The sequence below is a fragment of the Amblyraja radiata genome, chromosome 8, assembly GCF_010909765.2.
Source record: "Amblyraja radiata isolate CabotCenter1 chromosome 8, sAmbRad1.1.pri, whole genome shotgun sequence".
Lineage (NCBI taxonomy): Eukaryota > Metazoa > Chordata > Chondrichthyes > Rajiformes > Rajidae > Amblyraja > Amblyraja radiata.
The window spans coordinates 52,504,052-52,530,221 of NC_045963.1; the positions used below are offsets into that span (position 1 = coordinate 52,504,052).

General features: G+C 41.2%; 1 protein-coding gene and 1 long non-coding RNA gene across 3 annotated transcripts in view; one reads left to right on the forward strand and one right to left on the reverse strand.

The window, feature by feature from the left end:
* tarbp1 (TAR (HIV-1) RNA binding protein 1) overlaps positions 1-26,170 on the forward strand; it is a 220,731-nt gene that overhangs the window by 117,373 nt on the left and 77,188 nt on the right. For both annotated transcript variants that reach the window (XM_033025903.1, XM_033025902.1), the window contains exons 18-22: positions 8,149-8,348; positions 11,142-11,213; positions 12,783-12,903; positions 17,029-17,139; positions 17,561-17,710. In XM_033025903.1, coding sequence (XP_032881794.1) covers positions 8,149-8,348; positions 11,142-11,213; positions 12,783-12,903; positions 17,029-17,139; positions 17,561-17,710 — 654 coding nt within the window. The remainder of the gene's footprint in view (positions 1-8,148; positions 8,349-11,141; positions 11,214-12,782; positions 12,904-17,028; positions 17,140-17,560; positions 17,711-26,170) is intronic.
* On the reverse strand, positions 540-20,439 carry LOC116976223. Its single transcript, XR_004412898.1, has 3 exons — positions 20,398-20,439; positions 13,005-13,008; positions 540-549 (listed from the first exon to the last, which is right to left on the reverse strand). It is a non-coding gene; the product is annotated as an uncharacterized LOC116976223 (long non-coding RNA).

The window sequence follows — 26,170 nt, forward strand, 5'->3', positions numbered from 1 at the left end:
ACCAGTGTTGCATCTCCTGCGGTTGCAGGGGAAAGTACACAGGGAAGGGGTGGTTTGGGTGGGAAGGGACGAGTTAATCAGAGAATTGCGGGGGGAATGGTCTCTGTAGAAAGCGGAAAGGGGTGGCGAGTGGTTGGTTCCCGTTGGAGGTGGCGATTTTCGCCACCTCCTCCGCAACTCCCTGGTTAACACATCCCTTCCAACCCAAACCACCCCCTCCCCAGGTACTTTGTCCCTGCAAACGCAGGAGATGCAACACCAGTCCCTATACCTTCCCCCTCGACTCCATCCAAGGACCCCGACAGTCTTTTCAGGTGAGGCAGAGGTTCACTTGAACCTCCTCCAACCTCATCTACTGTATCCGCTGTTCCAGGTTTGGACTCCTTTATATCGGCGAGATCAAGCGCAGACTCAGCGATCGCTTCGCCGAACAGCTCCGCTCAGTCCGTCTAAACCTACCTTATCTCCTGGCTGCTCTACACTTTAACTGCCCCTCCCATTCCCACACTGACCTTTCTGTCCTGGGCCTACTCCATTGTCAGAGTGAGGCTCAGCACAAATTGAAGGACAACACCTCATATTTCGCTTGGGCAGCTTACAACCCAGCGGTATGACTTTTGACCTCTCTAACTTCAAATAACCTTTGCCTTCCCTCTCTCCCCATCCCTCCCCCCTTCCAAGTTCTCTGACTTGTCTGACTGTCCTCGTTTGCATTTTATCTCTGTTTGTTTTGTTCTTACCTTCTCCTAGCTAACAATGATTTATTGTACATTTTCCTTGATTCATAGAAACATAGAAACATAGAAATTAGGTGCAGGAGTAGGCCATTCGGCCCTTCGAGCCTGCACCGCCATTCAACATGATCATGGCTGATCATCCAACTCAGTATCCCGTACCTGCCTTCTCTCCATACCCTCTGATCCTCTTAGCCACAAGGGCCACATCTAACTCCCTCTTAAATATAGCCAATGAACTGGCCTCGACTACCCTCTGTGGCAGAGAGTTCCAGAGATTCACCACTCTCTGTGTGAAAAAAGGTCTTCTCATCTCGGTTTTAAAGGATTTCCCCCTTATCCTTAAGCTGTGACCCCTTGTCCTGGACTTCCCCAACATCGGGAGCAATCATTCCTGCATCTAGCCTGTCCAACCCCTGAAGAATTTTGTAAGTTTCTATAAGATCCCCTCTCAATCTCCTAAATTCTAGAGAGTATAAACCAAGTCTATCCAGTCTTTCTTCATAAGACAGTCCTGACATCCCAGGAATCAGTCTGGTGAACCTTCTCTGCACTCCCTCTATGGCAATAATGTCCTTCCTCAGATTTGGAGACCAAAACTGTACGCAATACTCCAGGTGTGGTCTCACCAAGACCCTGTACAACTGCAGTAGAGCCTCCCTGCTCCTATACTCAAATCCTTTTGCTATGAAAGCTAACATACCATTCGCTTTCTTCACTGCCTGCTGCACCTGCATGCCCACTTTCAATGACTGGATGTACCATGACACCCAGGTCTCGCTGCATCTCCCCTTTTCCTAGTCGGCCACCATTTAGATAATAGTCTGCTTTCCTGTTTTTGCCACCAAAATGGATAACCTCACATTTATCCACATTATACTGCATCTGCCAAACATTTGCCCACTCACCCAGCCTATCCAAGTCACCTTGCAGTCTCCTAGCATCCTCCTCACAGCTAACACTGCCCCCCAGCTTAGTGTCATCCGCAAACTTGGAGATATTGCCTTCAATTCCCTCATCCAGATCATTAATATATATTGTAAATAGCTGGGGTCCCAGCACTGAGCCTTGCGGTACCCCACTAGTCACTGCCTGCCATTGTGAAAAGGACCCGTTTACTCCTACTCTTCGCTTCCTGTTTGCCAGCCAGTTCTCTATCCACATCAATACTGAACCCCCAATGCCGTGTGCTTTAAGTTTGTATACTAATCTCTTATGTGGGACCTTGTCGAAAGCCTTCTGGAAGTCCAGATACACCACATCCACTGGTTCTCCCCTATCCACGCTACTAGTTACATCCTCGAAAAATTCTATAAGATTCGTCAGACATGATTTACCTTTTGTAAATCCATGCTGACTTTGTCCAATGATTTCACCACTTTCCAAATGTGCTGCTATCCCATCTTTAATAACTGACTCTAGCAGTTTCCCCACTACCGATGTTAGACTAACTGGTCTGTAATTCCCCGTTTTCTCTCTCCCTCCCTTCTTAAAAAGTGGGGTTACGTTTGCTACCCGCCAATCCTCAGGAACTACTCCAGAATCTAAAGAGTTTTGAAAGATTATTACTAATGCATCCACTATTTCTGGAGCTACTTCCTTAAGTACTGTGGGATGCAGCCTATCTGGCCCTGGGGATTTATCGGCCTTTAATCCATTCAATTTACCCAACACCACTTCCCGGCTAACCTGGATTTCACTCAATTCCTCCAACTCCTTTGACCCGCGGTCCCCTGCTATTTCCGGCAGATTATTTATGTCTTCCTTAGTGAAGACGGAACCAAAGTAGTTATTCAATTGGTCCGCCATATCCTTGTTCCCCATGATCAACTCACCTGTTTCTGACTGCAAGGGACCTACATTTGTTTTAACTAATCTCTTTCTTTTCACATATCTATAAAAACTTTTGCAGTCAGTTTTTATGTTCCCTGCCAGTTTTCTTTCATAATCTATTTTTCCTTTCCTAATTAAGCCCTTTGTCCTCCTCTGCTGGTCTCTGAATTTCTCCCAGTCCTCTGGTATGCTGCTTTTTCTGGCTAATTTGTACGCATCATCCTTCGCTTTGATACTATCCCTGATTTCCCTTGTTATCCACGGATGCACTACCTTCCCTGATTTATTCTTTTGCCAAACTGGGATGAACAATTTTTGTAGTTCATCCATGCAGTCTTTAAATGTCTTCCATTGCATATCCATCGTCAACCCTTTTAGAATTAATTGCCAGTCAATCTTGGCCAATTCACGTCTCATACCCTCAAAGTTACCTTTCTTTAAGTTCAGAACCATTGTTTCTGAATTAACAATGTCACTCTCCATCCTAATGAAGAACTCAACCATATTATGGTCACTCTTGCCCAAGGGGGCACGTACAACAAGACTGCTAACTAACCCTTCCTCATTACTTCATACCCAGTCTAAAATAGCCTGCTCTCTCGTTGGTTCCTCTACATGTTGATTTAGATAACTGTCCCGCATACATTCCAAAAAATCCTCTTCCTCAGCACCCCTGCCAACTTGATTCACCCAATCTATATGTAGATTGAAGTCACCCATTATAACGGTTTTGCCTTTGTCGCACGCATTTCTAATTTCCTGTTTGATACCATCTCCAACTTCACTACTACTGTTAGGTGGCCTGTACACAACACCCACCAGCGTTTTCTGCCCCTTAGTGTTTCGCAGCTCTACCCATACCGATTCCACATCCTCCAAACTAATGTCCTTCCTTTCCATTGCGTTAATCTCCTCTCTAATCAGAAACGCTACCCCACCTCCTTTTCCTTTCTCTCTATCCCTCCTGAATACTGAATATCCCTGGATGTTCAGCTCCCAGCCTTGGTCACCCTGGAGCCATGTCTCCGTGATCCCAACTATATCATAGTCATTAATAGCTATCTGCACATTCAACTCATCCACCTTATTACGAATGCTCCTTGCATTGTGACACAAAGCCTTCAGGCTTGTTTTTACAACACTCTTACCCCTTATACAATTATGTTGAAAAGTGGCCCCCTTTGTCTTGTTTTCACACCTTACACTTCCTTATCTCTGTATCTCCCTCTCCCCTGATTCAGTCCGAAGAAGAGTCTCGACCCGAAACGTCACCCATTCCTTCTATCCAGAGATGCTGCCTGTCCCGCTGAGTTACTCCAGCATTTTGTGTCTAGCAGCTGTTTCTGGGTTCCACTCCCACATACTGGAATTTGTTTCTGACTTACAAATAGTTTGCGTGTGAACAGTCCACAGGAATGGACTCCTATTGTAACCTGGGGATGCAGAATAAATTGTATTACATGAGATATATATTACAGAAATCATACTTTTTTGACTCATTCCGTCATTCTTCCTGCAACAGATCCAATACCGATTTTCCAGCAACTGGTGATCCGGCGTCTCCTTTAATCCGGACAATATTATGAGAGTGCACTTGAAATCCCCCTCACCGATTGGAGTGTCTAATTTCTGTAGCGGCTCTGGAACTCTGGCCCGGCCAGAGCCGGAAGATCCGTTCCCATAGCCGACTACTGCAGCCGACTCTGTGAGCCGATATCTTGGCTCCTCAGCAGCCTAGGCGGACCGTTCTGATACCATTATAGTCCTCTCAGAGTCCGTGACCTATTTGTCTGGCAAAACAGTTAATCCAGAAACGCTCTACAACCTAGGATGCCGAATGATTGGTGGTGGACCTACTTACATTTACATGGACCTCAACCTTCTATTCTCAAGAGAAAAGAGACGCAATGTGTTCTTTTTTTTATTTGTATGCCCTCACCTTTTTCAGATCGTCCTGGTAAATTTCTCTGCTTTGATCCCCAGTGCTTCAATCTCTTACATTATATGATGAACCAGAACTGTATACAGTATTCATGATCATAACATCCCTGCTTTTCAGTTTTAGCCTCCAAAAATGCAAAGAGAAAATGCTGTAAGCACACTGGATAGACTCAGCTTGTACACGCTAGAATTTAGAAGATTGAGGGGGGATCTTATAGAAACTTACAAAATTCTTAAGGGGTTGGACAGGCTAGATGTAGGAAGATTATTCCCGATGTTGGGGAAGTCCAGAACTAGGGGTCACAGTTTAAGGATAAGAGGACCGAGATGAGAAAATAATTTTTTACACAGAGAGTGGTGAATCTGTGGAATTCTCTGCCACAGAAGGTAGTTGAGGCCAGTTCATTGGCTATATTTAAGAGGGAGTTAGATGTGGCCCTTGTGGCTAAAGGGATCAGGGGGTATGGAGAGAAGGCAGGGATGGGATACTGAGTTGGATGATCAGCCATGATCATATTGAATGGCGGTGCAGGCTCGAAGAGCCGAATGGCCTACCCCTGCACCTATTTTCTATGTTTCTATGTTTCTACAAGTCAGGCGGTATCAGTGGAAAGAAAACAGGCTAACAGAGTTGGAGACAATCATGCATATATTCTGCACCTTGTATCTTCCCCTTTATTCTATCTGTTGTATTTGAGTTTGACGATTGCATGATATATCTGATATGTTTGGATAGAATGCAAAACAAAGGTTTTCATTGTACCTTGGTACATGTGACAATAATAATAAACCTAAACCACAACATACTGACTCGGAGCCAGAGATTTTAAGATGGTAAAAACGCGTGACATTCTCGCCATCAACAAACTCCCACATGCGTTGAGGCACATTTCTTGTCCTGCCATATCTGGGACCATATTTAAGTCATCTTTATTAATTGATGCCTTTATATTGTTAATTAGCTAAGACATCAGTTAAACATAGTCATAGAAAGTCATAAAGCTGCACAGCACAGATGCAGGCCCTTCAGCCCAACTTGTCCATGCTGAGCAAGTTGCTTAACTGAGACAGTCCCAATTTCCTGTGCCTAGCCCATATCCCTCCAAATCTTTTCTATCCATGTATCTGTCCAAGTGTCTTTTAAATGTTGTAATTGTACTTCTAACACCGCTCGTTCCATGTACAGATGACCCTCTGTGATATGATTTTCTGGTCCTAATGTAAAGCACTGTCCTAAATTGATTTTACTTATGTAAACCGAATATGCAACAGCCTGTTATACGGTGATTTCTCTTTTAGAGCCATGTGAGGCAGCCATACAAAATAAGTAGTTTATCATTTGCCAGTTATATTTCACCCCTAAGCTAGCTAAGTAAAATTAATAGGAGAGTTATTTTCAAAACATTGCCAGTGAATGTGTAATGTATGATGGCCCCAGAACAAATATTTAAATGACAGAATGGATGCTCAGCGATGCAAAGTACAATCAAATTAAACTGCAGAAAAATTGCAATGCTGCTGAAAAACCCAATACTCAGTGGCAAATCTGTTTGATTAACTTACTTTTTACATTCAAGTCAAAATAGATATTGACATTTGGAGTGGAAATAACTTAAGTGCACGGTCATTTTAGTGGTATAATAAATATAATGGAAATGGTTAATAGCATGAGTGAAGCACATTTTACTTTGGAGGGAACCAGAGTAAAGTAGACCTGGTAATTGGCAGATTGTTACCAATTCTACAGACTTTTGAAATTATTTTATAGTCTAAAATGCACAGTAATTCTTGTAAATTAACAAGTTTTTTCTAAAGCAATTAGGTAGTCACTTAAATTTTAACATTGTAAGCTGGTATGCAATTGTAGCAAGTCAGGTGTAATGACATGAAATTAGCACAAAATGCCTATTAATATGTGATTCAAACCAAGTGAATACCAGGCAATGACATGTTGAGCTAATTACCAAAAGTAAAGTTGTCAGATTTTAAATGACAACTTGTTATTAAGCAAGCCAGTGATCCTATTAAGTTTAATGGTTCATCTGAAATAGTTAGAATCTGAAATAATTCTCCTTGCATCAATGTGTAATTGCCCCTCGATCATGCTATATGCAGAGAATCCCACACACTGCAAGCGTGTTTATTTTGGGACCATGCTAAGAAGAGGGGGTTCTTTCACTTGTTACATAACCCGTAATTGCCTTGCATTTACATGCATCACGTGCAAGACAGAATCTTGCTTCATTCTCTGATTCCTTGTTGGGATTAATTCCATTATTTGTGTCAGTAACATATAGTGGGTAATTCAAAGTGCTTGATACGAATCAATAAATCGAGCCACCATACTTCCAAATGTATTAAACAATTAACATTCTAGGTTAGAAGTTTTAATTGATTGCAGGATTCAAAATCACTAAATTGAAAACATAGGAAGCAGAAGGCCATCCACCCCAGGCAATTAGGTCATGTCACAGGTCGCTATGGGTTTTGATTCTATGCACCTTATTATTTTCAATCAACAAAGAAAGGCGTTACACTTCCTTAGTCCCATCGCCCAGTTCCATTCCCCTCCTGTTATCCTTTGGTAATTCATATATAGTCTAAGACATCTCAACGTGTACTCAATTCTTTAGCTTGCATGATCTTCTCCACAGTAAATATGATAAGAAATATTAATTTAATATCTCCCCATTTATTGCAGCTCTACACTAAGAGCCATATCGATCTTTGAGAGGACGTTCTTCAGCCACCTTTTTACTCTTAACTTACCTATCATATCTCGTAGAATTTTTCTTTACCTTGTCTGCAAGATCCATTCATGTCCTCTTTTTGTCCTCCTGATTGTATTGAGTGTACTCCTATATCTACCTGTTTGCGAGCACGTTAGTCTGTATATTACAAATGAAGAAATTGCATTGTGAAGGAGCCATGGAGCAGACACTTTCCTATATGCTTGGGAAATAATGGCAACATACTTGCGAAGATTGTTCTACCTACTCGGATGCAGGACATCCAGGGTGCAAGGATAGGAAAACAACTGGCAAATATAAGTAATGCATTTCAGGACAAATCTAAACCAATTATTTCCTCTAAAAATTATTTTTGAAAAATATTTAACCTCTTAGACATTTTGAAAATAAAATATGTTCATATTTTGACAGGAAATACCTAGTGTATTCTGATGACGAGCCTCTACTTGAAAGGTTATCCTGCTTTCAAAATCCTGTGGACATTCAGTCTATTTTATGTCTAATAGTCAGCATTGACGTATGGCAGAACACACATTCGAGTCAGAAGGTTATGAGATCAAGCCCGTCCTGGGACCTGAATATATTTAAATTGAAACGTCATTGTCTTTCAACTGCTAATTTAAAATTAAGACCCAGTCTGCCTTCCTATCAATGTTACAATTCCCATTACACCATATGAAAGAGAATAGCAATGTTTTACAGGTGTCTAACATATATCCGTTGACTAATTTGAATGAAATAACATCAGGTCATATATCTCTCTGTTGTTTGCGGAGTCTTACTCTGTACCTAATTTGCTTCTGTTACCCACATTGTGACAGTTCCGGCCGTGAAGTGTTTTCGGACTCAGTTTGTAAAAATGCAATTTCAATTTTTCTGTCCTTTTGCAGATTATAAGCAAGTTGCTTAACATTTCACAATCCAAAACTGGAGTCTTCAATGTACTAATTACTCATTGCTGCCAAACATGGCTGTCTCCTGGTTCTGGTACCAACAATTCCCTCCCAAATTCTTTCATGAGCGCTGAACACCACGTGGATCTCTTTGTAGAAGCTTGTTTATTTGGGCCTGTTTTTCGGAAGGATCAAAGGTAAAGTGAAGAACGTAGTTTTAAGAAATATATTCTCCAAAGAAATTATGTATCTTATTGTTAAATTCAATTTCAATTATTTTTAATAGATTTTTAGACCATTGGGATCTCTCTGGGGCAGAGGTGAACTGCACAAGTGGTTGCATCTGAAATGGAGGGGAACCAATATCTTTGCAAGGTGGTTCGCTAGTGCTATTTGCGACGGTTTAAACTAGAGAGGTAGCAGGGTGGGAACCAGAGTAGTGGGTCAGAAATTGGATGCACAGGTGGGAAATTACAGGTTAAGACTAGAAAGTCTCAAAAAATGGACAGGCAGGGAGAGGCGAAGGAATATGATGACGCGGATGGGTTGAAGAGTGTTTATTTCAAAGCAAGGAGTATTAAGTAGAAAGCAGATGAACTTTGGTGCTTTGGGCTATGATGTTGTGGAAACATGTTTGCGAGAGGAACACAATTGGCAGCTCAAAGTTTCAGGGTTTCAGATGTGATCTCAGAGGGAAGCAAAAGAGTGGAGGAATTGTGCTACTAATTAGGGAGACTGTCACTTGGCACTCAGAGAAGACATACTGGAGGGTTTGTCACTGAAGGGATATGGGTAGAGATTAGAAATAAGTAAGATGCAAGCACTCTAATGGGATTGTATTATAGGCCTCCCAATATCAATCGGGAGATAAAGGAACAGATATATCGATGGATTACGGAAAGATGCCAAAGCGACAGGGTTGTCTTAGTGGGTGACTTTAACTTCTTCATTATTGACTGGGACTTGCTCAGTGCCAAAGGCTTAGGTGAGGCAACATTTGTGCGATGTATCTAAGGGGGTTTCTTGAAACAGCATGTAGATAGTCCGGCCCGATAAGTGAACATACTGGACCTTGTGTTGGCAAATGAGCCTGGCCAGGCTGGTGACCTGTGACTGGTGTTACAGTGAAAGAGCATTTTGAGGATAGTGATCGCAACTCCATAAGCTTTAAGATTATTTTGAACAGGGAGAAAGCTGTCCCTTGCAGGAAGATGCTAAATTGGAACAAGGCAAGCTACAATGTTATTAGACAGGAGCTTGGGAGAGTACACTGAGAGCAGTTGTTATTGGGCAAGTGGTTTAAAGGCCAGTTCATCGAACTGGCATGTTCCGGTAAAGAGGAGGGATGAGGATGGGAAAGTAAAGGACCAATAGACAATAGGTGCAGGAGTATGCCATTCGGCCCTTCGAGCCAGCCAGCAAGATTGTTCCCGATGTTGGGGAAGTCCAGAACAAGGGGTCACAGTTTAAGGATAAGGGGGAAATCTTTTAGGACCGAGATGAGGAAAACATTTTTCACACAGAGAGTGGTGAATCTCTGGAATTCTCTGCCACAGAAGGTAGTTGAGGCCAGTTCATTGGCTATATTTAAGAGGGAGTTAGATGTGGCCCTTGTGGCTAAAGGGATCAGAGGGTGTGGAGAGAAGGCAGGTACAGGATACTGAGTTGGATGATCAGCCATGATCATATTGAATGGCGGTGCAGGCTCGAAGGACCAAATGGCCTACTCCTGCACCTATTTTCTATGTTTCTATGTTTCTAACTTTTAAGAAGCCAGAGATACACAGCTGTGAAGCTCGGCGGACATTAACACTTGGTTATCCTTGGTTCTGAAAACTACTGCTTACGTTTTTGCACCGGCTACAACCTACGAGAACCTTCAACCTCCTGGCAACCCACTAGGACCTCCTGGCGGCCCACCTAGGGCACGAGAATTCTCGCTACTCTCCATATTGAAAAATTTGCGCCGACCATAATGAGGCCGCGAATAGTTCCCAGAATGCGGGAATTCCTCACAACCATGAAGGCGACTCCCCGGCAACTACCCACGAACATGTGGCGACCATGTGGTCATGCACACACCGTGACGATGGTCGCCAGATGTGAGGCGACCATAGTCTCCTGCAGTCGCCTAAAAAGTCGCCGTGGGTCAGGCCCATAAGGAGGAAATAACTCAAGTGGACAATTAGAAGGGCCAAAAGAGGCCACAACATGGCATTAATGAGTCAGATTAAGGAAAATCCCAAAACCTTAAAAACAGTACCTACATTAGAAGCAAGAGCGTAACCAGGGAGAAGGATAAACAAGGGGAGAGAGAAGGGGGAGGCGGGAGGGTGGGGCTCATTTTCCCACACAAGCCATAGGTGACTGGGCAATCTGAACCCAAGCACCAAGTTGAAAGCGGCCGAAGGTGTGCATCGCTCGGGACAGCCCCCACTCTCCCACGTCACCCTCCGCGGGCTGTGGGTCGGGTGGAACGGAGGTTTGGGACAATGTTCATGCCTTCACAGTGATGTGATGGGCGCGGGGGTCTGGACTAATCGCTGACAAGTCCCGTCCCCCGGCAACGTCAAGTCCGTTATTGGACTTTTCTGTTGAGCGGCAGTCGGTCCTTTGGCGTGTACGTGACGCCGCCTTTCGAGTAGGTGGTGTTTCGACAGAGCGGCCATTCGGTAAGTTTGCTTTTAGGCGCCGCAGCTTTTCGGTTCCTTGGGTTTTAGGCGTCCTGCCCTTTCGGTTAGTTTGCATTTAGGCGTCCCATCCTTTCGGTTAGTAGGCGTTTCGTGTTCGGACTCTTTCAGTTTATTGTCGTTTCGGCCTTGTTTCCATTCCGTTCTTTGGCTTCGGCCTCTCGTCCGTCGGCGCCACATCCGCACACGGTATAATCAAATACAAATGTTTAAATGTTCTGCTCTTTGGTTTTTATATATAATAAATATATTGTTGTTATTCACTGGATTTGAATTGTCATATCTTTTTTTTTCATTTAGGCTCATCCAAGATGTACACACTTACATAGAGCTATTGGGAGATGATTGTACAGCCAACATGGCAACTGAAAAGTAAGCGAATAGTTGTCCACTGAATTTTTAACAGTCCGGTAGAAGAACAGCTCATTTGGATACTGGGAATAGTTTGTGAATTTGGAAACAATTTTGGCACATTCACAAAGCCACAGTGGTGCAACAGATAGTGCTGCTGTCTCAGCTCCTGCGACCCTGGTTCAATTCTGACTTCCAGTGCTGTCTGTGTGGTGTTTAGACATTCTCCACTTAACCCGTATGAATGCTTCAGTTTCCTTCCAGATGTCAGGCTAACTGGTCTATAATTCCCTGTTTTCTCTCTCCCGCCTTTTGTTAAAAGGTGGGATAACATTAGCTACCCTCCAATCCACAGGAACTGATCCTGAGTCTATAGAACATTGGAAAATTATCACCAATCCCCTCCCCTTCCCAGCTCTCCCACAAACCTACTGTCTCTGCCTCTTCCTTTCTTTCACCCCCCCCCCCCCCAACATCAGTCTGAAGAAGGGTCTCGACCCAAAACATCGCCTATTAATTCTCTCCATAGATGCTGCCTCACCCGCTGAGTTTCTCCAGCACTTTTGTCTACCTTCGATTTTTCCAGCATCTGCATTCTTTCTTAAACATCCTTAATTATACCCTGCCTTTCCAAAAATATTTCCATCATATCATTCAGAATCCTCTTCACTAGCTTTCCTACCACTGTATAATTCACAGGTTTTCCTTTGCATTCCTTCTTAAATAGAGGCACAATATTACCCACCCTTCAATCTACTGGCATCTGATCCATGTCTAATAATGATTCATATATCTTTGCAAGGACTGGAAATCTCTTCTTTAGATTCCCACCGTGTCCTTGGATATATCTGATTAGATCCAAGAGATTTATCTACCTTCATTCTTTTTCAGGTATACAGCATGTACTCTACTGTAATATGGACTACCCACAAGATATCACCATTAACTTTCCCAAGTTTTCTCGTCTTCATGTCTTTCTCCGTGGTTAAAAAAACAGGGGGGAAATATTTATTGTGAACCTCGCCTATCTTCTCCTGCTCCACACATGTAAGATTGGAGATTGCATAGAATATTTGTGTCGATTTTCTACCTGCCATGTTGGAATGCCATGAGCAGGCACCTAAGGGTTGGTCATTCATATGGGTACACAAATTATATATTGGTGCATAGCCCAAGAAAACAAAACAAAATATAACTGCTCTCAGATAAACAGGTTTTATGATTTTCTTATCATGAAGTTGCTTCTTGATTATTTAAAAAGTAATAATTTGATAAACTATTATCAAGAGCAAAAAAAGGAGAGCTGTTGGAGGAACTCAGCAGGTTGGGCAGCATCTGTGGAGGGACAATCAATGTTTCACATTGAGACCTTTCATCTGATCCAGATGAAGGGTCCCGACCACAAACGTTGACTACCCATTTCCCTCCAGAGATGCTGTCCGACCTGCTGAGTTCCTCCAGCAGCGCCTCTTTCTTTGCATCTGATCCCAGTATCTGCAGTCTGCGGTTCAACCATTAGCTAGATTTTATAAATCAACTGGATAACTCCTTTAAAAAAGTTTTTTTCCCCCCCAATTCGCTACCTTGCAGTGAAAACCGCGATGATCAATCTGTGCGGATTTGGGCCATTAACTTCCTCTGTCAATTGAATGGATCAAATTTGTTGCACAAGAAATTCATGGAGAATCTGGTCAAAAAACTTCTTGAGAAAGTAAGTTTTTTTACTTTGCACAATTTTGCACATTGTGTACAATGCTGTACATTGTATTGACATGACATTTTTACCAGGAATAATGATTCTTTACAAAGCACTGTACTAGGATATCTGTAGGGAGTAGAGTGGTTTAACAGCATAGCAGAACTTTTCCAGGACAGAGGAGTTGATTCAATTCAATTCAATTCAAAGCACTTTATTCGTCCCCGAGGGGCAATTTAAAAAGGCGCATTACAGTAGCTTTAAAAAAAAAAGAGGGACACAATCAACAAACATAAGCAGCACGCATACTGCACAATCAACCAACACACGCATTTCACAGACACACTGCACAATCACACAACACACACCGCACATCAACATTCAACACATAGTAATAGTTTTTAAAGTGCTTCCTTAGTGCTTCAATTAAAAAGTGCATATAAAAGGTTATTTCATTTCATTTGTTCATGAGTCAGTGATCAGCATTAAGAAGCTGGACAGCCCTGGGGATGAAGGTTGCCTTCCTCCTCTGTGTCCAGCAACCCGGACAGCGGAGTCTGCGTCCTGAGGGGAGCCACTCAAACTCAGGAAACAGGAAGTGAGAGGGGTCCTGAAGAATCCTGCGTGTTAACTTTACAGACTGTTGGTCGCATAGGGCAGTGAGAGTTCGGACGAGCAGACCTTAACCACATTCAACAGGCGGTTTCTGTTTTGCAGGGTGATGGAGTGGAACCAGCTCGTGAAAGAGAAGGTTATTACATTTTCAATGAATGCGTAGTAGAATGTGGTGAGAATGTCTTTGTTAATCCCAAATGACTTCAGCTTCCTGAGTAGGTACTGTCTCTGATGGCACTTTTTAAGGATTTCCTCTGTGTTAGAGGAAAACCTTTGCAGGTTGTCGAAGGCTGTTCCCAGGTATTTGTATACCTCCACTATCTCCACTGGCTCCTGCTGGATGATAGTGGTGGCTGCCTCAGCCATCTGTCTCTGTTGGGGGGAAAAGGTCACAATCATGTCCTTGGTTTTGCTTATATTTAGCTCAAGACAAGACTTTCCACACCATACTATAAAGTCCTGAGAATATCTGATCTCTTTACAGTTATTATGTGTTGTATTGAAAATCTATTTTAGAAAACAATTGTTCTCATTGTGGTCATACAACAAAAAACCCTGCAAATGCTCGAAATACACAGCAGGTGAGGTAGCATTTGTGGACAGAGAAATAGAATTCACCTTTCAGGTCAAAGAACTTTCGTCAAAACGGAGATAAGTTAGAAATAGAACATGTTTAAATTACAGAAAGGTGGTGGTGAGGAAGAGACTACAAAAAGTAGTAAACACTGCCCAATCCATCATCGGCTCTGACCTTCCTTCCATCGGGGGGATTTATCGAAGTCGCTGCCTCAAAAAGGCTGGCAGTATCATCAAAGACCCACACCATCCTGGCCACTCACTCATCTCCCTGCTACCTTGAGGTAGAAGGTACAGGAGCCTGAAGACTGCAACGACCAGGTTCAGGAATAGGTACTTCCCCACAGCCATCCTGGCTCGAACAAAACTCTGAACATTAATAACCCATTATATGTTATTTGCACTTTATCAGTTTATTTATTCATGTGTTTTGTAATCAATGCCTACTATGTTCTGTTGTGCTGAAGCAAAGCAAGACACATGACAATAAACTCACTTGAACTTCAACTTGAACAAGGGGTATTCAGTGATGTGGTGGAGACCAAGACTTCTTAACCATAGCTGAACTGTATGAAAGATCTACATTCTGATCAACCTCCCTTTGAACTTCAGTGCTCCGCTCATTAAGAACCATTCTGAACAGTTGTTGTTTGGGACACCATTCTCTACCTCACAGAGGCTGAATACCAGATCTCTGACACTTCCTCATACATCCATCTATTTTCTCCTAATCATTGATCACATTTCCTCTGGAGCTATTCCAACACAACCATCTACTTCATGGTCCCCCAGCCCCAACACTGATAAGGATTATATCCCTCCCTAAGAACCACAAGCAGGGCTGTCTTGGTAAACCCATTATCTCAACCTTTATTTTTCCCAAAAAATGATTTCTTCAGGGAGTCCTGGCAACATGTTCGTAAATCAGTAGATTAATTATGAATCCTTTAAAATATTTATCCATATTCTGAAGTCTAACACCTCTGGAAAGAATTGAAAAAGCTATATGCTTAATAACATTAATATTGGGTGAGTTTTACAGATGATTGTCAGTAGGTCATGGGCATACATGTCGTCTATTTCACAAGAAAATGGGAGTTTGCCATTTAGTAAATGCGATGTCAAGGATTCCCATCTGAAAAATCCCAATGCACATGCACGTAAAGAGCCTTTGAGGAAAAGTTTGCACTTGAAACAGCATGTTTGTTTGACTGCTGTGTCCTATATTGGCTCTGCATTGTGGGATGAAGATTAGATTGGATAGGTGGATGGAAAAAAACAGGATAAAGGGTTTAATCAGGGTGTAGGATCACTGAATTGTCAATGATTTGCAGTAGTAATGTTTAAAATGCTTTATTTCGGCACAATGACATCAGAGCAAAGACAAAATATGTGCAGATCTTAACTAAAATTGAACATATCAAAATGACTAAGTTCAGTGGATTCCCATGAAAATATTATATCAAATTATATCATGATGGATTTGTTCAATGGATTCCCATAAAAATCCATCTGTTTCATCAATGTCCAGGGAAGGAAATCTACTATTTTTACCCAGCCTCCAGTACTCAATGTGGTTGACTGTTCACTGCCTCTTTGAGAATTAATGAGTGGCAAAAACTTTTCTTATTTTTTAGTATGTTTTAAAGTATGTATTTTGTGTTTCTCGGTGTGTTTTGGGTGGGGGGGGGGGGGGGGGGGTAAGGGGGAAACCGCTTCGGTCGCCTCCTCCATGGAGAGGTGACTTTTTCCAGGTCGCCTCCCCCGTGGCCTAACATCAAGGATCGGCGTGGCCTTTCCCGGAGACGTGCCCGGGGCTTCAGCGGCGGGCGCAGCGTGGACTCTCAGCGTGGAGCGGGCGAGCCCTCGCTGGGGCTCGCCGGAGGGGAGCACTCCGTTTCGCTGGCCCGGGGCAGCCGGCAGCCTGAAGTCGCAGCCTGAAGCCGCGGTCTGCAGAGCTCCAGCTGGTGCGGCGCCTACAGCTCGGGATCCCTCGTGGGGGACCCGGGGGAAGAAGAAGCCATCACTGCCGGCACGCGGCCAACTTCTACCGCGGGGCCGGCATGGACTTACCATCACCCCTGGAGGGGAGCGTCGACCGCCGGCCCTGCGGTCTACGGTGTTTCTGGCTGCGGCGGGGACTTTAAATCTTGATCGCCGGCCTGCGGCCTACAACAACAAAGTCTCCGGTGAACGTAGAAGAACCGATCCTGGACTGACTCTGGACTCTGGTCCGGTCCACGGGGGGGGGAAATGGAGGAGGACTGGCCAAATTTTTGTGCTGTGGTGGATGCTTGTGTTACATTTTGTGTGTTCTTTATTATTGTATCGCTGCTGACAACCCAAGGGGCGGGGCGCTACTCTGTGAGCGACCCGCGGCGCGCTGCTCCCGTATGTTTGCATGTTTTCTGAGTTTAGTGTTTTTCTGAGAGTCATTAAGTGCGGTATTTAACGACAGCAAGTATGACTACCACGGTAATCTTTGTACTTGCTTTTGAGATCTATGCACACTGTGTGTGCTCGCAGAAGTCTGTGTTGTATGACTGCTTGTCAGTACATTGTCCTGTTTGTATGTGGAGCCACGTCAAAGAAGATTTTCTGTTGCGACAGACAATAAAGTTTTCTGAATCTGAATCTGAATCTGATAAATGCAATAAATACCCCCATCTATGAACATTTTTTTAAAAAACAGATAACATTTCATGTTCAGCACCTTTCATCAGAATTTTAGAAAAACAGAACATGTTAAGTTTTAGGTAGCAAATTTCTTCGGAATTGATAGGTTACCTTTCATAGAATTGTAATTGTATGTCCTTTCTGTTCATAAAATCATTCACACTGTAAATGGGTACAGAATGGTTTCCATCATCTTTTTGGATTTGTTGTGCAAATACCCTGAATGTTTAATTTCCAGAAGTTGCCAAATTGTACAATTTGACCTATTCACAGGAAGATGAACTGAGGAATACCAAAGGCCGTTATTATGTAAACTCCATGATGCATCGACTAAAGAACAGAATTTGGCAAACACTGCTCGTGCTCCTCCCCCAGTTGGATAAGGTAAGGTAAGGTATTATCAGACAAGGGATGGTATTTTATGTGCACAATGAGACTAAAAGTATTTAAGCATGAAGTAATTTGAATCTTTTCCAATTTTAGTATCTGAATATGACCCTTTTTATTTTTCCCATAGCTATTCCCATTTTGAAGATACACCACTTTTTAAATAATTGATTTCTTATCCTCTGGTGATTTTAATTGATGCAGAAGATAGCATTGGTAATTGCTCATTAAAAACACTAATAGAATTCTGATGCAAAGCAAATTATATTCAGTTAGGTCAGTGGTTAATAAAGCCAATTTCCACAATGTTTTCTATTTTAGTCATGCCTAAACAAGTTTTCTTTCATATAGCAATTGACATTCTGTTGATCAAATTCCCGTGTGCTTGAGTTAACACTACATCAATATTATCTTGTAGGTATTTCTGATTGGCATTATTGAAACTGTCTTCAGATCTGGCTTGAGTGATAACCAGGCATCTGTAAAATACTTAATCGAATGGTTCATCATCTTGGTACTACAGAAGTGTCCAGAATTTATTGATTCTTTCTGGAAATGCTTCAGTTATGTAAGTAACGCAGTATTGATTATATCTAATAATTCCCATTTATTTCCTCACATTACTCTCGTAGTCTATTTACCAACACATGACAAACACTGAGGTGCATTCTGAAGGACATTAATTTTCCTCAAAATCTCACTGTTGCAGGAATTTATAGGTCATGCTTCTGAATTTACTTTCCTGGTCTGTTTCATTTTGCTGTAAATGTGCCAATATTGGAAGTATTGAACTTGATTTAAAAAAAAGTTCAGTCACACCCATTAGTATAAATTCCTTCCAGTTACATATTTGTAATGGAAAATAATTATCGGAAATAGGCCTAAAATATGATTCTTCAAACACTTGATCTTTTAAGAGCTAATAATGAGTAAGTTAATTTATTTTTAATGTTTTCATAACTTTCCAAGGACATAATATTTGCCACTTGTTGCCCTGAGTAACAGTGATGATAAGTTAGCAAGTTTGATTGGTAACATCATCTAAACTAAACACTAATACCTCTAAGTTCCTGCCATTACTCTGCTAAACTGAAGACATCAGAAAGGGCCAGGCCATCGGGTGCATTTGACCAATGCCATTTGCAGGGTCTGTCCTATACACACACAATTGTGACTGGTAAATGTATCACCAGTGCTTTGTTGTCACTGGATCTACTGTCCTACCCCAACAGCACTATGGGGACAACTTCATCAAATGAACTTTAGGCTTTAGAGATACAGCACGGAAACATGCCCTTCAGCATACCGAATCCACATAAACCAGCGATCACCCCGTACACTAACATTATCATCCTATGCACTAGGGACAATTTACAATTTACAGAAGCCGAATAACCTACAAACTTGTATATCTTTGGAGCATGGGAGGAAACCGGAGCACCAGGAGAAAGCCCACGCAGTCACAGGGAGAACGTACATACTCCATACGGACAGCACCCGAGGTCAGGATCGAACCGGGTTTTCTGGCACTGTAAGGCAGCAACTCTGCCACTGTGCCGCCCATGACTGCAGCATTTCAACGGGACGGAGCTTCTTGACAGCAATAAATGCTAACGTCACCAGAGCTTTTGAATCCCAAGTTAGAGCAGGAATAGAGCACCAATGAGGATATAAAGGCACTCAGAACGTAGTAAGATTAGATTAGATTAGATTACATTCCTTTATTGTCATTCAGACCTTTCGGTCTGAACGAAATTATGTTGCAGAAGATTGAGCAGAAGAAACATTGATATTAAGAAAAGGAAATTCATGTTTGATGAATCCATTGGAGATTTCTGAAGACATGTCCAGCGGAATAGATGAAGGAAACTAGTTAACGTGATGCATCTGGATTATCAAAAGGCTTTTTATAAGATTTCACAGAAGGTTGCTGAACTAAGATAGCATATATAGGGTGATATAGTAGTGGGGTTGAGAGTTGATTAATGGGTAGAAAGTAACAAGCAGGATTAAGCAATAACTTTTTCAGATTGGCAGAATATGATTAGTGGCATCCAGCAAGGATCAGTACTCGGGCTCCAATTACTCACAATTAATACCAACAATTTGACTGAAGGAATAAATGTAAACCATCTTAGTTTGCTGATAAAACAAAATTAAGTGGAATGAGTTATTACTGATGATGCAACGAGGTTTTGAGATGATATAGATATGCTGAGTAAGTGGGCAACAATATGAAAGATTGGTTACTTGCTGACGACGTGATCTGTAACATTGTTCACGCTGACAGCTTCATCAGTCGCATCTAAACTAACCAGGAGGTAAGCTGCCATCCCTGAGAATTGTGCTCATTGCCTCTCCTGGAAGCAAGAGGCAGAATTATCAGAGATATGCTGACGTAAAATTTTGGTTAATGCAAATCCATACATCAGCAATTCTTTCTGATTTATTCGAGACTGAATGCTTTCTAATGCCACGCAGATGTTGTTGCAAGTAGGATGATGAATACTTTCCAATTTCATCATATGCAAGCATGGTTAATATTGATGGTGTGGAAGGAGGAGGAGATGCCTGAGCTTGAACTGTGAATTTGACGTTGGTTCTTGTGCTGTAGAAGTTTACAGTGAAAAGTTCAGGCAAGTTGACTGTGGGATTTGTAAATAAAGGCTGAGTATTTAAAAACTATGGAGTTAGGAGACAATCATGTGTTATAACAGATGGGATATGAAAGGCCAATGTGGCCCAGGGATGGGAAAACTAGTAGAATTTAGAATGAAATCTAAAGGATGGAGGGCATTAGGGGAAATTTATGTAATTGAGTTTGGATTAGTACTGGTATTCGTATTGATAGCATTGGTATTGGTTTATTATTGTCACTCGTGATGAGGTATAGTGAAAAACTTTGTTTTGCATGCTATCCAGGCAAATCGTACATACATGAGTATAATCATACCATACATGTATAACAGGCAGTGCAGAGGAGTGAGGGAACAATGTGCAGTATATAATGTTGTAGTATTAGAGAAAGTGCAGATTAAAAAGTGCAAGGGACGCAAGGAGGTAGATAGGAAGATAAGAAATTCATCATTAATAATTGAGGGATCAATTCAATAGTCTGAAAACGAAGGAGAAGTTCTTGAATTGTATCCATGCTTTCAAGCTTTTGTGTCTGCTGGCCGATGGAAGAGGGGCGAGCAGAAGGAATGCCGGGATATGAATGGTCCTTAATTATGTTGGCTGGCTTCCTGCGGCAACGTTGGAGTCGATGGGAGGGTGGCTGGTTTGCGTGATGGACTGGGCTGCATTGACATCTCTGCAATTTCTTGTGGTCTTGGGCAGAGCAGTTGGCATACCAAGCTGTTGTGAATCTTGAAAACATGCTTTTTATCGTGCATCTGTAAAAGTTGGTCAGAAACATTGGAGACATGCTGAATTTCCTGAGTCTTCTGAGAAAGTAAAAACATTGGTGTGATTTATTGTGCATAGTGTCCACGTGGTTGGACTAGGACAAATTGTTGGTGATGTTTATACCATGAAACATGAAGCTCTCGACCATCTCCTCTCCAGCATCTCCACTCATTGATGCTGACTCTATCATGTACTCCACCCTGCATCCTAACTAACTCTGTCATTGTGCTGACTTTGAGGAAGAAGTTGTTGTCTTGACAGCATGTTACTAAGCTCTGCATTCTGTCTCATCATTGTCCGAGATCCAGCTCATTACGGTGGTGTCATCTACAAACTGTGGCTGAGAGCACAGCCTTGTGGCAGTGACAAATGCACAGGTATGTGTCTTTGTGGCACTTGCAGAATATAGGGCGTCAGGAGAAGTAAAGAATTTCGATGTTTGAAATCATGTGGATTGGAAAACATGCCACTTTGGTCTCTAATTTCCTTCCTAGACACTGGCTCATCATTATTTGAGATCGTCTCACTAATATGTGTCATCTGAGTTTGACTACCCCACGGAGTTAGTGAACACTCACTTTTAGTCTAGAATACTTGCCAGGGGGCTAATGGTGTCGGAAGGAACTGCAGATGTTGGTTTAAACCGAAGATAGACACAAAATGCTGGAGTAACTCAGCGGGACAGGCAGCATCTCTGGAGAGAAGGAATGGGTGACGCTTCGGGTCGAGACCCTTCTTCAGACGGACTAATAGAATTGGCGTTGATGGCAGAGGACAGTGAAAGAGCATCCTCTCAAATTAAAAGTGCTTTTTTAAAAGATAATCCATTTGGTGCAGTACTATTGACAATTCATTATCTGACTGCTGCCTTAATTCTCCAATTTATGCCTCCACACCATAATTTGTCTAAGATATGCACCTGTCCTCATTATAGTAGATCATTAATGTGGATGTTGCGTTATAACAAAATTAATTGCTGCAATATCATCTGACCTAAAAGCAAAATTACAGAATAAAATGATTAATGGTAAAATGATTTCACAAAAGGAAGGACAGTTTCATTATTTTTTTCTAATTAGTGTAGACTCATTATGTAGGGAATTGTTTTGTAAGTGGAGCTTTAAAAGGAATCTCCAGTTATAATTATGGTTCAAAGTAAAAATCCTTTTATAGTTAATTGAAACCCAGTGCCGTATTCCTAATTTGCGTGACTATTTCAGCAAAGTAACTGAATTGGTACTACTTCCTGGTCAAATTAACAGCTGTTAAATGCAGCACATTATGATTTCTAAAGATGAGAATTTGCCTCACTGGAATTTGAAAGCACAGTTAGTTGTGGCTGCTATATCACAGCAAAATCATGGCAGATGATCTTGCATTTCAAAACTTGAGCTATCTATTTTTTTGTTCTGTAGCCCTTTTTATGTGAAGTATTGAGTAAATCCAATTTGTATTAGTCCACAAAATGATGAAGCAAAATGTATCTATAGCTCAGCATGTTAGGCAGCATTTGTTTAAAGAGAAGAAGGATCAACAGCGTAAACATTATTGTAATGTAGTTTTAAATAGCATTAACACTTCTGACGAAGGGTCGATAACTTGAAGCATTTAATTCTGTTTCTGTTTCCACATATGCTGCTTTACCTACCGAGGCTGCTTTTGCAGTTTAATTGTTCCGTTTTTTTCGTTTAGTTTAGAGATACAGCGCGGAAATAGGCCCTTTGGTCCACCGGGTCCGCGCCGGCCAGCGATCCCTGCACATTAACACTATCCTACACCCACTGGGGACAACTTTTACATTTACCCAGCCAATTAACCTACAAACCTCTACATCTTTGGAGTGTGGGAGGAAACCGATCTCGGAGAAAACCCACGCAGATCACGGAGAGAACGTACAAACTCCGTACAGACAGCACCCGTAGTCAGGATCGAACCCGATCAGAAAGATTGGTATGATGCTGGGAATACAAATGCAGGTTAAAATGGTTAGCATTTGGGAGTTCCAATAGGCCTTGGCGGACAAAGCGCAAGTTTTTGTTGAAACATAGACCATCGAACAGCAGTGCAGCGTAAGCAGAGGCCCTTTGGCCCACAATGTCTGTGCCGAACATGATGCCAAGAACAACTCTTATCTGTCTGCACATATTCCATATACCCCAATTCCCTGCATATCCATATGCCTATCCAGAAATCTCTTAAATGGCACCATCCCATCTGCCTCAACCACCAACCTGAGCACCGCATTCCAGACACTCACCACCTTTTTAGGAAAAAACTTGCCCTGCACCACGACTTTACATTTTGCCCATCTCACCCGAAACCTATGCCCCCTATTATTAGATTTATCCATCCTGAGAAAAAGATTCTGACTGTATACCCTATTATGCCTCTCATAGTTTTATATACTTCTATCAGGAGTCAAATGAAAAGTTTTTAAGGGTGAGAAAAAGTTCCTCAGTGGAGGGTGCGCGTTGAAGGAAACTGATTGGGTCTTGGTTCAAGGAAGTACTGGAGGGCCCAGAGCAATTTCTGATGGGGAATGGAGGTACAAAATGACGAGATGTCCATGGTAAAGGACAAGGAATTAAATTGATGAAGAACGTTGGAAATGGATCATGTGATAGGAGCAGAATTAGGCCATTCGGCCCATCAAGTCTACTCTGCCATTCAATCATGGCTGATCGATCTCTTCCTCCTAACCCTATTCTCCTGCCTTCTTCCCATAACCTCTACCACCCATTCTAATCAAGAATCTATCTACCTCTGCCTTAAATATATCCACTGACTTTACCTTCTATGGCAAAACGTTCCACAGATTCACCACCCTCTGACTAAAGAAATTCCTCCTCATCTCCTTCTTAAAAGAGCGTCCTTTAATTCTTAATCTATGACTTCTAGTCCTAGACTCTCCCACTAGTGGAAACATCCTCTCCACATCTACTCTATCCAAGCCTTTCATTATTTTGTACGTTTCAATGAGGCCCTCCCTCCTCATCTTTCTAAACTCAAAGGGGGGTCAAGATATAATCAGGATATTTAGAGATGAGTTTGTTGGGAGGGAGTGGGCAGAGACAATGGGTTTGCCAGGGCAATCTTGTTTGTGGTTTTTGGGAGGAAGATAGTAAAGGACTACAAAATGCATGCAAAAAAAAGAATATCTTGTATAAAGAATTCATAAAATTCAGAACTATAGAAGCAGAAAGTAAATACAAAAGATACAAAAACAAATTGACTAGTATTATGAGGATATGTAAGAAAGATTATTATAATAAAATATTAAACGATAATAAAAATAATATCAAGGGCATATGGAATGTGTTAAATAATATTATCAGGAATGGATCAATGAATATAAACTACCCTCAGTATTTTAAAGACAATGATACAACTGTAAGCGATATGAATGATGTGGTTAATGGGTTTAACAAATTGTTTGTAAGTGTGGGACCAAAACTGGCAGAAGAAATCGATAATCCACAGTCAGAAGAAGGAGAGGGGAAGGTTGTGGATTTGTTAGACAGCAACCCAAACTCAATGTTTTTGAAAGCAGCTGATGAAAAGGAGATTATTGACATTGTTAGTAATTGTAAGACTAAAAGGTCTACAGACTGGAATGACATTGATATGGCTTTAATCAAGGTAGTCATTGGTGTAATTGTAAAACCCTTAACTTATATTTGCAATTTATCTTTCAAAACTGGTGTATTTCCATGTAAAATGAAAACTGCCAAAGTCATCCCACTATACAAAGCTGGAGACAGAAATCAATTTACAAATTACAGGCCGGTGTCGTTACTCTCTCAGTTCTCAAAAATATTAGAAAAACTGTATGTAAGTAGATTAGATAACTTTATCGAGAAGCACGAATTGCTAGTTGATAGTCAATACGGATTCAGGTCAAACAGATCGACATCCATGGCATTAATGGAGTTAATTGAAGACATTACCAGTTCTATAGATAACAAGAAATATGCAGTGGGTATATTTATAGATTTGAAAAAAGCATTCGATACAATTGATCATCATTTGCTAATCAAAAAACTGGAAAAGTATGGAATCAGAGGGGTTGTACTAGAGTGAATGAGAAGCTACATAAATAAAAGACATCAGTTTGTGCAAATAGGGGACTGCAAATCAACATGCTTAGAAATAACTTGTGGAGTCCCACAGGGGTCGGTTTTGGGCCCCAAATTATTTATTTTGTATATTAATGATATATGTAGGGTGTCAAACCTCTTGAAATTTGTGTTATTTGCAGATGACACTAATATTTTTTGTGATGGGGACAATTTGCAGCAGCTATTGGAGGTGGTCACAGCAGAAATGAGTAAACTAAAAACATGGTTTGATTTGAATAAATTATCATTAAATTTAAACAAAACCAAACTTATGCTGTTTGGAAAACGCAAAATAAATACACAAGTAAAAGTAATGATAAATAATGTTGAAATAGAAAGAGTGTATGAAAATAAATTTCTGGGTGTGATTCTTGATCACAAAATCTGCTGGAAACCCCATATAAAACATGTGAGAGCAAAAGTAGCACGGAGTATTGGAGTGATGGGGAAAGCAAGGCATGTTTTGAATGAGAGAGCACTGTATATTCTGTACAGCTCACTTGTATTACCGTATTTAAATTACTGTGTGGAAGTATGGGGCAACACCTACAAAACCACCTTACAATCACTAAGCACACTACAAAAAAGAGCTATTCGTATAGTAAACAATGTAGGATATCATGAACACACCAATATACTGTATTTAAAATTACACACCTTAAAGATTAAGGATCTGGTAGAATTTAAGACTGCACAAATAATTTATAAAGCAAAAAATAAACTGCTACCTGTAAACATACAAAAACAGTTCAAAGCCAGAGAGGGGGGTTATAACTTTAGAGGGAAACTAAACTTGAAACAGCATTATGCTCGGACCAATTTAAAAAGTATGTGTGTTTCCATTTGTGGGGTGGTTTTGTGGAATGGTCTTGACGAAACGATTAAACAAAGTATGAATATAATGCAATTTAAAAAAATGTACAAAAGATATATCTTTGAAAAGTACAGTAATGAGGAAGGAGAATGTAAATCTCACAGATGTTAATGGTGCTTGTTCTTTTTGTTCTTTACTTTTTTTGTTCTTTTTTTCTTAATAGCTTGATTGGAGTAGTTTTATTTGAATTGTCTGTTTAGTTTAGTTTATTTTATTGAATTTTGCAATTGTTAATGGTGAAGAATGGGGGTAGGACTTGACAAGCATAGGCTTCTTCCTATCCCTTTTCGAACGAGTCTAATGTGTATTATGTTGAAATTGGCTTTTGATTTTTTAATTTATGTATACATATATGTTATGTATATGTGTATGTGTGTATATGTATGTATATATGTACATGTATATGTATGTATGTGTGTATGTATTTATGTATATATATATGTATATATATAATTTTCCTTTTATTTATTCATTTTCATCTTTTTTTTTTTTTTTAATCGTTCGAAATAAAGATATCATTCATTCATTCATTCATTCAAAGTGCAGTGTGAGTTTAAGAAACTGTAAGATTGGAGGCTGAGATGGAGGAGATCGTTGGAGAAGACAAGATCTTTGATGGTTTGGAAGA